This window comes from Chroicocephalus ridibundus, chromosome 5 (assembly GCF_963924245.1).
Source record: "Chroicocephalus ridibundus chromosome 5, bChrRid1.1, whole genome shotgun sequence".
NCBI classification, from domain to species: domain Eukaryota; kingdom Metazoa; phylum Chordata; class Aves; order Charadriiformes; family Laridae; genus Chroicocephalus; species Chroicocephalus ridibundus.
In genome coordinates this window covers 77,257,933-77,272,190 of record NC_086288.1, presented here as the reverse complement: position 1 = coordinate 77,272,190, position 14,258 = coordinate 77,257,933, and the positions used below count along the sequence as shown (strand labels likewise).

The 14,258-nt window shown below is 39.7% G+C and overlaps 1 protein-coding gene across 2 annotated transcripts in view; it reads right to left on the bottom strand.

Annotated features, from left to right (window-relative positions):
• Positions 1–14,258, bottom strand: part of SORBS2 (sorbin and SH3 domain containing 2) — a 187,963-nt gene that overhangs the window by 78,044 nt on the left and 95,661 nt on the right. For both annotated transcript variants that reach the window (XM_063335331.1, XM_063335339.1), the window contains exon 3: positions 5,703–5,752. In XM_063335331.1, the coding sequence (XP_063191401.1) occupies positions 5,703–5,712 (10 nt within the window). In that variant the 5' untranslated portion in view covers positions 5,713–5,752. The remainder of the gene's footprint in view (positions 1–5,702; positions 5,753–14,258) is intronic.

Sequence of the window (14,258 nt, the reverse complement as noted above, 5' to 3'; positions counted from 1 at the left end):
CTGAAATGCCATACAGGGCCCTTCTGAAGTCAAGAAGAACCACAACTACGATAGAGGGTTTTATATCTGTGTGCTATGATAGGGAGTTTTATAAAATTATACTTAAGGAAGACCTATTAGTAGAAAGCATTTCCCGTGACAGCAGTAATTTGAGCCACAGAGACATCTTCAACCCACGTCTGCAAGAGAAACGAGCTTATTTCTTTGCTCATTCCAATACTCCCCCGAAATAGAGAGCCCTCTGGCCCCAGGTCTTGCAGGATATGCATTAAACGCGTTAAATACTTGTTAACGTTGGCAAACATCAGAGCCGCAGCCCCAGGTGTGAGCGGTTCCGAAGACTCATTGCCAACTCCAAGCCTCAAGGCAAAAGGCCAAATGACTTCAGTCAGCACCAGTCGGAAGCAATAAGTTACCCGCAATTAATTATTGGTGGCGTACGTGTGAAGCAAAGACAACGGCTATCAAACCTGCACACTTGCTTTAGCTTGCTAACATAAATATGGAATGGCAACAGTATTTAAAATCACATTTTCCATTCTTGTATTCCCTCCCTGACACACAGCAGAAGCAATTCTAAGGAGATTTGATGATGTGCTGATACTGAGGTTCTGTTCCTACCCGAATATTGGCAGGCAGCATACTTTATTTGATTAATACAAGCTAACGGGCAAACTTGCTATACTGTCACATTTTTTATTCAAACAAAGCAATGCTTTATTTGTATTTTTCAAGACCTACCTTCCTCAATTTCAGGACAGACAAACTGAAACGGAAGGAAAGGAAGAGAAAGGGAAAACTGACTACAGATATTTCATCATTGTAACTTCAAGAGATTCTGCTTCAAATTAATTTTTAATGTAACTGAACTGAGTCAGATTTTCATGTTTAGTGGACCCGTTATCTAGCAGAGTATTTGACAAGGCTTCAAACGAGACAGCTAAAACGGATGTTCTGGCTATATAGATAAATGCATACAACGTTTACCCCTATATACAGAAGCCCATATGCAAGCCTCTACCTGCAATAACATTCTCAGTATCTGCACAAAATAATGAGAGTCAATTAGCACTCAATTAAGACACAACCTCACAAATATAGCATATCGAGTTGTGCAAAGTTTCTAATAAAATACAAATGTGTGTGGGCAAGTTTGTATTTATGAACAATGGACTCTGTCTCCCCATCTTTGTTCAGCCCAGGCTCCCGCTAAGTCAAGGGCATCGTATCTGAGTGAAGGTCAGAAGAATCTTCATGCTGCCTCAAAAAGTGGCAGTTTTCAAACTGCTTCCCTCATCTGCACGGCCTTACACAGTGGAACTTTTAAGAGGCTTATTCCTTTTTCACAGCTCCACCAAACTCCCATCAAATACTGATTCCATTCACCCAGACTCTTGAAGTCCAAATAATACCAAAAAGCTCGAAGTCCAGACAACAGAGAATTCAAAAACAGTAAGGGAGGCTGAATTCATGATCATCTGTTCATTCCGCTTGCACTATAAGCAATTAATATTGCACAGCTGTTACTCCAGGAACAAAGGAGGATATGTGAAGCAATCTATACAAAATGTAGGTGTATATAAAAAATGAAATGTGTGAAAATATGTGTACACATATGCACAATTCTCTATGCTTTTGACATGACAAATTCTTCAGGAGTGAGATTCCTGTTTTCCTAGGTATTGTTTTAATATTGAAGCAAAGGGGGCCTGAATCAGCTAAGGTCTGCAGGCAGTAACAGAAGATGAAGTCGGGCAATAATTCACAATCAAAACAGCTGCCTCAGATGCAAGTCCAGCTCAAATCAGGACTCAGCACGGTCGGTGTCTAGATATTCTTTTGCAAGCGCTGCATACTGTCATCAAATCGGGAAAAGACAAATACGCATCCTTAGCAGGCAGTGCAGAAAATGAAGGAGAAAGGGGAGGAAAGGATTATCTGGCAAGACACGTTTCTGATGGTATCTTGCAGAGCAAGGGCCATACAGGGACAAACTTCTGAATGCTAGGATCAACTTACCTTCATGGCTGAGGCTCTCCTGGGATGGTCCTGGGAGGGACCTGGACAAGAGAGGCTCTTGTGCCTCCCTTTGTTCCTTGGGAGTCCTTAATTTGGGTTCCTGCCTGCCCCTGTGCGTCTTGAGGCTTGTGGAGATGGACCTTTGATGGCTCCTGTGATGGGCCTGGGAGTAGCCTGGCAGGGCAGGCTATTACTTGAGCTTCCCCTCCTGCCACTGTTTCTCCCAGCTCCTTGGTGGGAGTGCAGAGGAGCTTCTATCACATAACCCAACATCATTGACTACACTGGGGAACCTCGTATTATTTCGTTCTTTGATGCTGCTAAATTACAACAAATAATGATTAAAGACGGAAATTTTTTGCAGAATGCCTGCAACACTCAAGCCCACCTAATTTGCTTTAACGATCTAGAAGTGGCTTCACAATCTATTCAGGGACTCTGCAGGGACCCAAGAATTTCTATTCTTGTCTCCCAGACAAAATGTAAGAGATTAGTGCACGTGATGACTTCCATTAATAATTTTAACAAACACAAAATATCTGCAGTCTTCCAGAACTGCATACTTTTTGACTCTTGGCTCATCTTTATGTGCTTCATGTCTTGCAAGCAGCTAACTTGTTTAATAAATTTAAAATTAGATGCACTTACCAAGAATTATCTGTGTGAAACTCAGCCAAAATATTTACAGATAGACACTAAGAATCTGTTTTAGCGTATTAACTTGTATCCATTCATTATTTCTCAATGCAATTTCCTCTCCCCCAAGATCAGCTATGCATGCACATATATAGTATGAATAATAAGCACATTTATCCCGTGTTTTAATGTGATGTGAGCTTCATGGGTAGCTCAGGTTTCCTGTGACTTAGTTTCTCAAAATGTCTCACCAAGTTAATGATGCTCAGCAATTCTGTAAAGTGCTTGAAGACTTGTTGATGAAACCCCCTATATATAGTTTTAAATATTATTCTGTTGATGATTGCTTAGTCTGGGTTTAAAAAGGCACACATTCTGCTAGAATACTATTTTTAAATTATGACAGCATTTGAACACCAAAAGAACTATGAGACAAAGTACCTTTGGTCCTTCTGAAAGACTCCCCTATACCTTACGTCTGTTTCTTTGCTTTTGCAAACAGGTTTCATTGCCTTACGCTGTTGAACATTCCTTCCTAACATGTGGTACAGAATTAACATCAAATGCTAAAAAATCCCTCCCATATATGGTAGAGTATTGAAAACCAAAGCTCTTCAAAACATTTTCTCTGTAGACAAAAATATCTTCCGCAGGGTTTGCCGAGACAGGCTGCCAAGTCTGCAGCCACAGGGAACGCTGGATTAGAGGAGCCCGCTCTAAGCAGTAGATTTACTTTTTCTTTTTAAAGCTGCATAGAGGCTAGCTTTGCCACTTCAGCAGTTACGGGCATCAAACCAGAGCGCTCATTTATCTGTAGAAGTAATTAAGAAATGCATATTTTTAAAACAAACTAGTGGCAAATCACTAGTACCTGACAACTTCCAATTGCGTCACGCACAAATTCCTGTTATAAAGCAATGAAATAATAAAAAAAATAAAAATAAAAGAACTGCAGCACTCATTTTGTATTCAAAGACAACATAGAGTAAAAAAAAAAAAAAGGAAAAAAAAGAAAAAAGAAAAAAGGAAACAACTAGACCAGAACACCGTGCAGACCCGTGCAGAACAGCTACCACCTCAGTTGTTCTCTGCCTTAGTAAAGTGCTGCTTTATCAACAGACAGGTGCAAGATGTTCACTTTTACACCCCACTCACTAGATTTTATCTTTTTTTTACAAGAAACAATCTACATCAATAGAACTGATAGGAAATTTTTTGTCAATACCTCCTTTTAGTGAAGCTGGTAACATGCACATTAATATCAAGTGTATGCAAGTTGAAAAATGTTTTCACTGTGTAAGTGCAGAGTAGATTAAAGTTCAGCTTACGATCATGATATCCTTAGGTAACTGGAAAGGGTTTCAGGTGCGTTCAGGTCTTTTAAGTTGATTTTCAAGGCTCCTGTGTGATCAGAAGACTCCCAATCCCCAATAGAAGTCATTTAGCCACATAAATTACTTAAATCTTATGTCTATTTCTCTTGAGAATTTCTAGCTTACACGAAAAATCTTAGTACAACACAGAACAAAGTCATACTTAGGAGCTGCGGTAGCACAAACTGGCAATTTACTGCTCTGAAACTACCCAAATTTTTCAAAGTAGAAGCTATAAAATGACATCTATCATATGATTTTAACTCATATGACTGCAATGCACGATGTAATCACAGTCGAATGTATGATGATTAGCTGGGTTACTTCTGAAATTATAGTTCTATTAAGCAACCAGTATTTCAGTACTACCTTAATTATACAGACTGACATAGTTAGGAAAGACGTCTTCACTAAAAATCCAAGAGGATAGGACAAATTTCAAACAGTATGTCCATAATTTAAAAACACACCACCCTGGTTAGCGTCTGTAAAATAATTCAGAATCACCAAAACTTTGGCGAAAAAAACCCACAAAGGCAACTGAGAATTTTAATTTCTCCTGCTTATTATATTTACAAATGTAGTGGTTTCAAGTGAGCCAATATATTTCAAATTTGTACTAAAAAATGGGTCCAAGAACCTGGTCCTGCTGAGTTCCATTATCTCAGACAATGACTGGGAAGCCAGGAAGGCTGATTAACGCAGTGGTCTATGTAATGGCAGCCGATACCATGGCAAAGCCAATCCCTTTGATTTAGAGCGTGCTGCTGAAACACCCGAACTGGCTTCAAAAGTAGTTCAGGTCCTCAGTTCCCACATCCCACATTTTCCTTATTTCCAGCTGTCATGTCAGTCACCTTGGTGCAGCCCTACAGTCAACGACAAAACCAACCGGTTTGGAAGGGATGGGGATGTCTATCCGTGGGTCACAGTTAATCTGCAAACCAGGCAGAGAGTACGGAGTATAAAAATTTGAAAACTGAAAATTTACACCTGACGCAAGTGAGGCCGGGATTTCACCAATGTGCTCTCGAGAGGCTTCTTCCCACTTCCAGCAAAACCAGCAGCACTATCTATTGGGTTCGATGATCCAGGAGCAAACATTAGGACGTTGTCATAGATCAGGAAGATAACTGCCTCTAGAGTGCTTCACTGGGTCAATACATCTATCACAACTTGAGAGAAAACACAAATCCCTCCACATACGAAATTGTTATCCTCATCTGATTAGGCAAGTGTAGCTAATAATACAGGGTAGTATTTATATGCCCCTTAATTTAATGAGAATGAAAACAAACCATTTTTAAAGCATGTGCACTTTCCTAGGAAAATGTGATGCTTTCACACCACTTTTCCATAGCCGTTATGTCCTCATACTACATATTTGCACATAAAACATACACATACAAAACTGATAGTTAAGCACAGGAAGCTAAACGTGCATGCATACTTCACGTATCCATATATACCCATACATAGAAAAACATGTATGTAAATGTTATATATGGAATACAAACGCACACAAGCAGACATACCAGTAAAATATCTTGCTTAATTTGAGGTCAGCACCAACTAAAGTACAATTTGTTCATGAAAATTTCAGGAAATTTGGGACCTTCTCCGCTTACTAAACAACACGTTAGAGTAACGAAAGATCTCACAGAAGCAGCATACCTGTGTTCATTTTGACACTGGAGGATTTGCTATAAAAGTCTTCAGATTTCCTGTGGAAAATAAAACGATCTATTAATTTGCACAAGACAAAAACGTGTGGTACAAAATGGCAGCAGGACTTTTCCGAGGGGTGGAGAATCCCTGTGACACAAACGACAGTCCTATTTTAACACAGCTTTAATTAAGTAGGTACTGCTTGTCCTTCCAAAGTTAAAGATGAGCTGTCGCTTCCATTATAAGCGACTCTGTTTTTAAGGGTTTAGTATCTCTGTTGTAAACATTTGCTCTGGGATAAAAAACTAGTGACTGATTTTTGGTCTTGAAACTATAAAATAAAAATTAGTACAGGAATTGGGAAATATTTTTAAAGGCTTCTTATAAGCTTTATTCACTCCTTTGTGCAAACAGAAAGATATAAAGAGTAGGTGTCTCAGAATATTTTTTTAAGCAGCCAAAGTTACCAGGTTTTTTTCAATGGTTTATAAGCAGAAGACGTGGCTGTTTTCATCTGGTGATTTAACGTGTCTCTCCAGACAAAACTGACACTCCTAATGTTGCTGACTGTACCGCCATGCACAGAATCAGGGCACGTGTCCTGATCCACAGGAATCCATTTCAAAACTCCCAATGGAGTCAACAGGTAGGCAATCACGTCACTATACATCAATGCGCTTTTTAAAGGTAATAATTTGCACCAAAATCATGTCAAGGTTGAATCTCTTTAGTTAGATATCCCAACTCTATACAGTAAGTACAAACAAACAAATAGCAAAACCCCACAAAACCAAACTACAGCTGTAGGAAAAGCACAACATCCAGCATTAACAGGTGACTTTAACCTACTGCTGGTCTGTCACAGGACAAACTAGACAATATTTTCCATCTACTGAGTTTATGTCACAGCTTTATCTTAGGATCAGGAGCTTTAATACCTCTTCCATTCAGGCTCTTTTAGAGAGTTAAACGCAGAAAAGGTTGGCATTCTGCATTCTGGCCAATCTCAGCTGTACCCTTATGTATATGCTGCCCACTATAATTTACTTTACCGAGTGAGCAGACACACTGGAGGCCAAAATACTGAGGGCTAAAAAAAGTCATTCTCCCTCTGAACTGTTCCCACATCAAGTTCAGGATAAATCAAAGGGAAAAAAAAAATCAGCACTTTTAATGTAATACAGCTTCAAAAAATAAATTTAAAATATAAGCTGCCCGACTACGTTGGAGTAAGTTGGAAGGTATGCACGAGGGACCCTTTTTATAATGGGAAACTCAAGATACTGATTAATACAAGTAAACAAAATATCGAAACAGAGTTCCAGCTCAACTCAACAGGAACCCTGAATTAACTGTACCTCTGAGGGAACATGTATGCTGCTGTATTCTCTTGTATTCATAATGAAAAACTTACTGCTTTTCAGAAATTAACTGAACTCTGCTGCAGTCAGAGAGTCACAAATCACGCAGTCAGTTTTGCGACAAAAAAGATCCACGTTAAACTTCTTGAGAACTATGGAAATAGATCTGCGGCAGCGAATAAAGTTTTATTACAATCTTTTAATGCTGCAGCTAACAGCAAACTACCTCTGAGAATTTCTAAAAGGTCTTTTTAAGGCAAATTCTCTTTTATTCATTTTTTGATAAATTGTCTTGGACTGAAATTTTGGATTTCTATAACAGCTACAGAATATTCTTAAAACCTCAAATTCCTGCAGTGTCTTCGGGCTGCTTGAGCAGACACCATTTTCAAGCCTTCTTTTAGCTTGGAACTGAACCAGCAATGGTACCACACAGCAAGCTACGAAATGCAACATGATATTTATTTTCAGACCCAACAACTACAGCACTCTCGGAACACTGCAGAGCCAAAACGACTTCTAGCAGGTGGCTTTGATATATTTACATAAAGCATGCTTAACTCGTACTCCTGTTTTAACAGACAACACTCAATTTTAGCACTCCAGCTTTGTCCTCCTAAGAGTTTTTCTATCTGAACAGCTTCGGCTGTGTTGCTGACACTTAGCGAGGGATTGCATACAAATCACAAACATTTCCACATTAATCTTATTTTGCCGAAGAACAAATTAGTCTTGCGTCCCTGAAAAGTAGGCATGTAAATAAGGCAATATAAATCACACTCATGCAAAGAGTAAGCCTTGCATTTAATACTAAAATTATTTGTAACTCTCTGCTCTGAAGGAGCTGAAGTAGCATTCAAACACTTCATGGTATTGGCAGCAGGGTCCAAACAAATGCAATGAACTTAACAGCCATATGCCTGAAAGAATTTTACTCAGCATTGTTTCAAGCAGTCTTTAAGATCCTTATTTCAAGAAAGGTGGGGATGGGGGGAAATGCGGGAGCAAAGGGCTTTGTTCGCTTTGTACTTCTGTTCTTACTTTAGCACCTCTTGAAAATTGTTCTTTGTGAATGGGTTTGTAAGAAGCCCTAATCATAGAATGGTTTGGGTTGGAAGGGACCTTAAAGATCATCCAGTTCCACCCCCCTGCCCTGGGCAGGGACACCTCCCACCAGACCAGGTTGCTCCAAGCCCCGTCCAGCCTGGCCTCGGAGAGATGAAGACCCTTGGTAGAGGTGAGATGAATGTTCCACTGGAAGCATCGGACACTCTTCACTACCAAAAAGGTGCACAACGATCAGCTAAAATACTCAGCTACTCGATAGCGAATGCTGTGATGGAAGGAATGCCTGTAATTATCGTGCAGACACAAAGCGCTACTGGAAGGCATGAGTTTGCAAAATCAGAGACTGCTCTTCAGTTACCTACATCAGGCAGGTTTACTATTAAGCTCACAGCTGGTCTGAGATGGTGAAGTAAAAGACCACCAAGTTTAACCAGAGTAGCGTGCCTAACTTTTACCGAGGGAGATCCAGGATCAGTCTGCAGGGCATTCTTCTATGGTTGGCTTCATCTGGCAGGGGTAAGGCAGTAGGAACTGAATGACTGCGCTAATGCACAAAAATGGGTCTGTCAGGTTGAATACACCTGCAGTTACCATTGCTACAGTTTCACTAAATACGGAATATATATTGCTGTGTTATTTCTTGATAACTCCCGATATTTCTTGATAATGCTAAAAAGATTACCTCAGCTCAGCAATACTTTGCACGGAGAGAGACTACGGAAAAGCCTTGTGGGAATCTCATCGACACCTGCTCTATTTTCTCCAAGAGACCCTGATAGCTAGTTGCAATCACTTCTTCTGTTCCTGATAAGTTCTGAAGTGTGGGGGGCTGCAGGGAGCCATGCTGTCACCCCTTCTGTTCCACATTGATATGGAGCTATAAAAAGGGTTAGTGAGAAGTCAAGAAAGGTTTCCCCGCCCTCAGTTTATTCATGAATACAAGACGTGTCTTTACTGTCAGAGGTTTAGCTCCATTATTGATCAGATGTTAGAGCACCTACAGCCATAAGGCAGGAGCTCTAACATCCGACCAAACATCAACTAAATAAACCTAAGTGCTTTGTGAATCAAAGCGTAAATGAGTAATAACATGCTATTATCTGCTTGCACCTAATTCAAAGAATTAGGATAATCATTGTTAAGAATCATAATCCATAACTACCTAAGGATAGAGACCATCAGAAGTTAGAATATCCTCTCCATGTAAAATTCTGGAAAGAACTGGGGGATAAAGGAAAGGAAATAAGGAGATTTTTTTTTTTTAAGCACATCTAGAAACTCCAAAAATTTTTGTCACAGCCTTATTAATAAATTAATATATTGCAAATTCCTAAATGTCACATAGGAGTATCAGATCAAAGGCATCCAAGCTCATGGATAACTTTGAGGGTCCTTCTGCCTCCTGCTCTGTAGCCATGGAGTCTAGACCCCTTTGCGTAGCTAGCCAAGAGGGCAAACTCCAGAATGGTAGTTGCCTGCTTGCTTACCCAGGTTTTGAAAGGCTCTCGAAGAACAAGATGGTAAGTTCCCTTATCAGCTGTGTTTTGAATCAGAGCATACAGACTCTATTGCTGTTGTAAAACAAGCCAGCAGTTTCCACACAGATTGAGTCTGAAAATATCTTTTACCTATTCTACTTAATACGGTCAGCGTATGAAAGAGGCTCAAAGAGAAAATAGTTATTATTACAGCCCTCCTTCCCCCCCGACAGCAGCCCCTACAGTTATATTACAGGCATTCTTGGTGCTGAGTACTGTAGGGTAAATTCTGAGTTCAATTGACTTGAACGAACTAAACGTTTTCCCTCAAGGTATCCAAGACAACTTTTATAAGATGACAGAGATCAACCAGACAGTGTTAACGGACTAGTGACTTTTCAACAGATTCTAAGTTACCTGCTATAAACTTCTTGCCATTTTCACAAAATATATTATAAAAAGTAGCTTTAAAATGTAATTTTCTGATACAGTATTTATATTAATTTTAAAGCTAATTCTAGTATGTGCTCTTTATAGTTACCATCTTTTGTAATGAATTCTACCCCAAGGACCTTCAGTGAGAGGAGCTATTGGCTTGCAATACAGAGCGCAGATGGATCAACAGCAGGATAGACGTGTGTGAGATCTGGAAAATGATAGATTTTAATTTTCTTAGGTAGACAGCAGTGCCCAGATATTTGGAGAGGACAGGAGCTTTCCAGGCTTGCATGAGAAGCGTCAGACTTGCATTGATGTTGTTTGCCAGTCTCACAGTTTGAGCTAGAGACAGTAACCTACACGAGAAAATATCTGCAAAATTAAGGAGCCAAATCAGTCTGTGACTTTACTCCAACGATTGTTTATTCAGTCAGCTTAAACATGGCAAGTGATCTACAAGCAGGTATTTATTACCAGGCAGGATTCTATACCCTAATTTGCATGTAGTCATAAATTCTTTTAACCCAAATCATTAAGAGTCTGGAGAGCATTCCTGATCTCTGCAACATACTTTATATGCCAACTCATACATTCAGTGAAGGAAGGAAAGAAAAAGTATGACACATTAGTTCTGGAAAATAGTGAAGCTGACTATTTTATTTCTTCCAGTTTTTAAAAGTTGTTGTTTCAGATGTTTAGCCATAGCAGGATGCCCATGGCAATGAGAAAGCAAGGAGAGCTCGACAGACCGCAAAATGTTTAGAGTGTGGCAACAGCGACTCATGTGAAGAATCAACTTCCAAAGCTTCCTTGGGAGCAGAAGTCTCTCCTGCGGAGCCCCTAAGCTGAAGGAAGGCGTATATGCAAATGTATTGTTCCTATGAAAAAACATTTGATGGAGCATAGGTAGATGGTGCTTATAATAAAAAATTGAGAATGTCCCCTGTTTCAATTTCATTAACATGCAACAACAAGGCAACAACGTGTCAGGGACCCTGTACGAAGACCCAACCCAGCAAGGCATACACTGAGCATATGCTTAAGCATATGTTTATGGGCACCCCACAGATCTATTTCTATGCTTAATGTTAAATATAAGCATAAATAGCGTTTGTCCCAGATCACATTGCCTTCCCCTATAAGGAGCTAAATACTCCAGTTCTAATTGAAGTGTTTTCAGATGGACAATCAAAGAACAAAACACAGGCAGACAACTGCCATCACAGTTTCTGTAATTCTGACTTAAATTTTGCTGACATGATTGTGAAGACATCCTCACGTTAAGTGCAGGTCATCGCACATGTGTTACTTATGGAAATGTAACATCTGGAAATATAGTGATCAGGTCATTAAACAATTGGGATGTCTGAATAATTTGTAGATGGCCATAAACTTCTACCGAACACAACGGATAGGTCGCAGTGCAGTCAGCAGCAATACGTGCACGATCAGGGAAATCTGTCCACACAATACCTCTGTTTATTGAGTCATCCGGGGAGACACAAAATACTAGGGGACAACGTCTGGGCTGCAAAGAGCATGAGTTGGTTCAACTGACCGGGAGAGGGTGAGGAGATCTGTGTTTGCAGAGATTCTGTCGGAGGTAGGAAGGGGATGGGTAGTTACCCTGCTAGAACTGTCGAGAAATTTTGGTTGAGAGTGATATTCTAGTAGAAAACAGGTGATTTCTGAGCAATGTGGAAAGACATGGAAGTTGGATTTATGATGTTTGCTGTGTTTGTCAAGTTGTAATTAGATATTCCAACTGCCTACAGTACTACTAACAAAGTTAGGTGGATATCTAATTTACGACTTAGAAGACATATAAGCCTACTTCCCCTAGCAAATAACAACGCTAACATTGTTATTCAAGATCTTGTCTTGAAAATCACAAGCCATTCTAGTTCCCATGAGCAAGAGTTCAAAGAGCATCAGGTACAGGAGAATCCATCACAGGAGTCCATGGCTGATCATTTTCTATAAACACATCAAAGGATTGGGCATAACTGGAGGAAGTAAAGGAACAACGTTGGTATAAGAACTACTATTAACCATTTCATTTATCTTAAATGCAAGTTGAAAATCACAAGGTAGTTTCTGTTCATGACAGTCATTAAGGTCTGGAGCACCTTTACCGTGAGTGCTGTGGTCAAACTTAAGAGCCTGAACTTGACACGTGTATGTGAAAAATGTGGCTGGCTGAAGGCAGGCAAATAAATACGATGACCCAGGAACTGCTTTCCAGACCTTGGGCTTTTCTCCTAATGTCATTTTTCTGAGAATGCAATAAATGTAAGGTTAAGAGAAACTGGTATTATCTCCTCCTTTCCCTCTGTTTCTTCATGAAACAGAGAAAACTCACTAAATATCCGAGGAGAGAGAAAAGCAAAGACTACATGTTTCTAAACAAAAGGTTCCTTACAGCAATCGTTGCTACTGCATACAGCATCAGTAGAAAAGTCCAAACACTTGTATTTAAATTGGTACCAACTTAAAAGTCTCTCTTGAAGCTTAGAATTTCTCCTGTTGGAACATGATTTTTACTAGATCTGTATTCTTTTGACTAGCTATGCACTGAAAAACAAACTGAAGTCGACCTTCTGCGCTTAGTTCTAAATAGGTACTTGCTGTCACCTCAAAATACCTCTCAGACGCTTCAATATCAGAACATTTTCCTAAAATGTAACTGCAAGTATAAGAGGATACCAAGAAAGCGGTTCAAGCTGACAACATTCTGTACATTTTACTGGTTATTTTTACAGCTGCAAAAGGAAGGAGGAGGACAAACTGCTGCTTTTATATTCTGCAACTCCTTAAAGCTCTACCGCTAGAGAAAATTTTAATAATAATTCCAGTCGTGCTTGTGGTGTTTGTGATTTTTCTTTTCTGAATTATTTTTTATTGCTTAAATATAAAGAAAGAAAAAAAAAAGTCCCATTAGCTGCTGACTGCAATTCACATCTCTTACCCTTTTTTCCCAGGCATCTGCTACTGGTTTTAATAATAAAAAATTGTAAATTTCTAGCCTTTAGTGGTGGTAGGTTTTGTTCCCTGCTTTCGGCTTCCTCCTTTGCTGCTGTTTTACAGGAACTGTGTTTGTTCAAATTAACTCATTCTGTAGGCAGGAAATTATTTAAGATTACTGTATGAGAGCATGTCACTGAAGTAGATATGCAGCAGATTAGTGTCCACGGACATAAGGCGTTCAAGACCAGGCTGGAGGGGTTCAAGGCCAGGCTGGACGGGGCTTTGAGCAACCTGGTCTAGTGGGAGGTGTCCCTGCCCAGGGCAGGGGGGTTGGAACTGGATGATCTTTAAGGTCCCTTCCAACCCAAACCATTCTATGAGTCTGTGATAATTATGAAAACCCTCCACCTTCAAGACAGAGTACCTAAAATGACTTACACATATTCTTAATCCTTCTGAAAGCTCCTTTGTTGGGCAAACTTAGATGTTCCAGGTGCAGATATAAGCCACTGTCAAGTAGCCAGAACCCAGCCAGACGGATGCCTGCGGCATTCATTTCCATATTACTCCACATGGGGATGGGTAGCAAGGCCGTTCTGCTTGGGAAGAGATTTCAGCATCTGGAACCCCAGAAGATGATGGTGTTCATTGTGTCCCCTAGCTTAGTACTCCGGTGTACACGACCTGCCCAATTTTCACCCTAGTGGAACAGGGAACTGTGTAGCACTAGCAATAACACCAGCTTTCTAGATGGAAAATGTAGAAACTAGTGACAGGCTCTTTGGAAATGTAGACACTAGTGACGGAAAAAAAGCTTGATTAGGAACTGCCAATCATTTCACCATGATGAAATATCTGTCCTTTAGTAAATACAATATTTAGCATTGTATTCACCTTTCTTAGACATTCTTTAAAATTTTACCTCACATGTTTATTTCCCACAAGATCCAAATGGAATAGGCATTATCCAACTATTTTTCCATCTTTCTCAAGACATGAACAACAAGCATCATTAGAGCTATGTTTCTGAAAAATACATGATTTGAGCATTAAATTTGTGTCCGTTAGCCTTCAGTAACTACAAAAGACATTAGGAACATAAGCCAGATGTAGTTTCATTCCTCATTTCCAGGACTTCGCAAATTACTGGCCACTTAAAGACTTCAAGTATTATCAGTTTTTCCATGATTACACAGTATGACCAACAATGCATTCCTGCTCCTTGCTGCTGGGTATTTAATAACTACCAA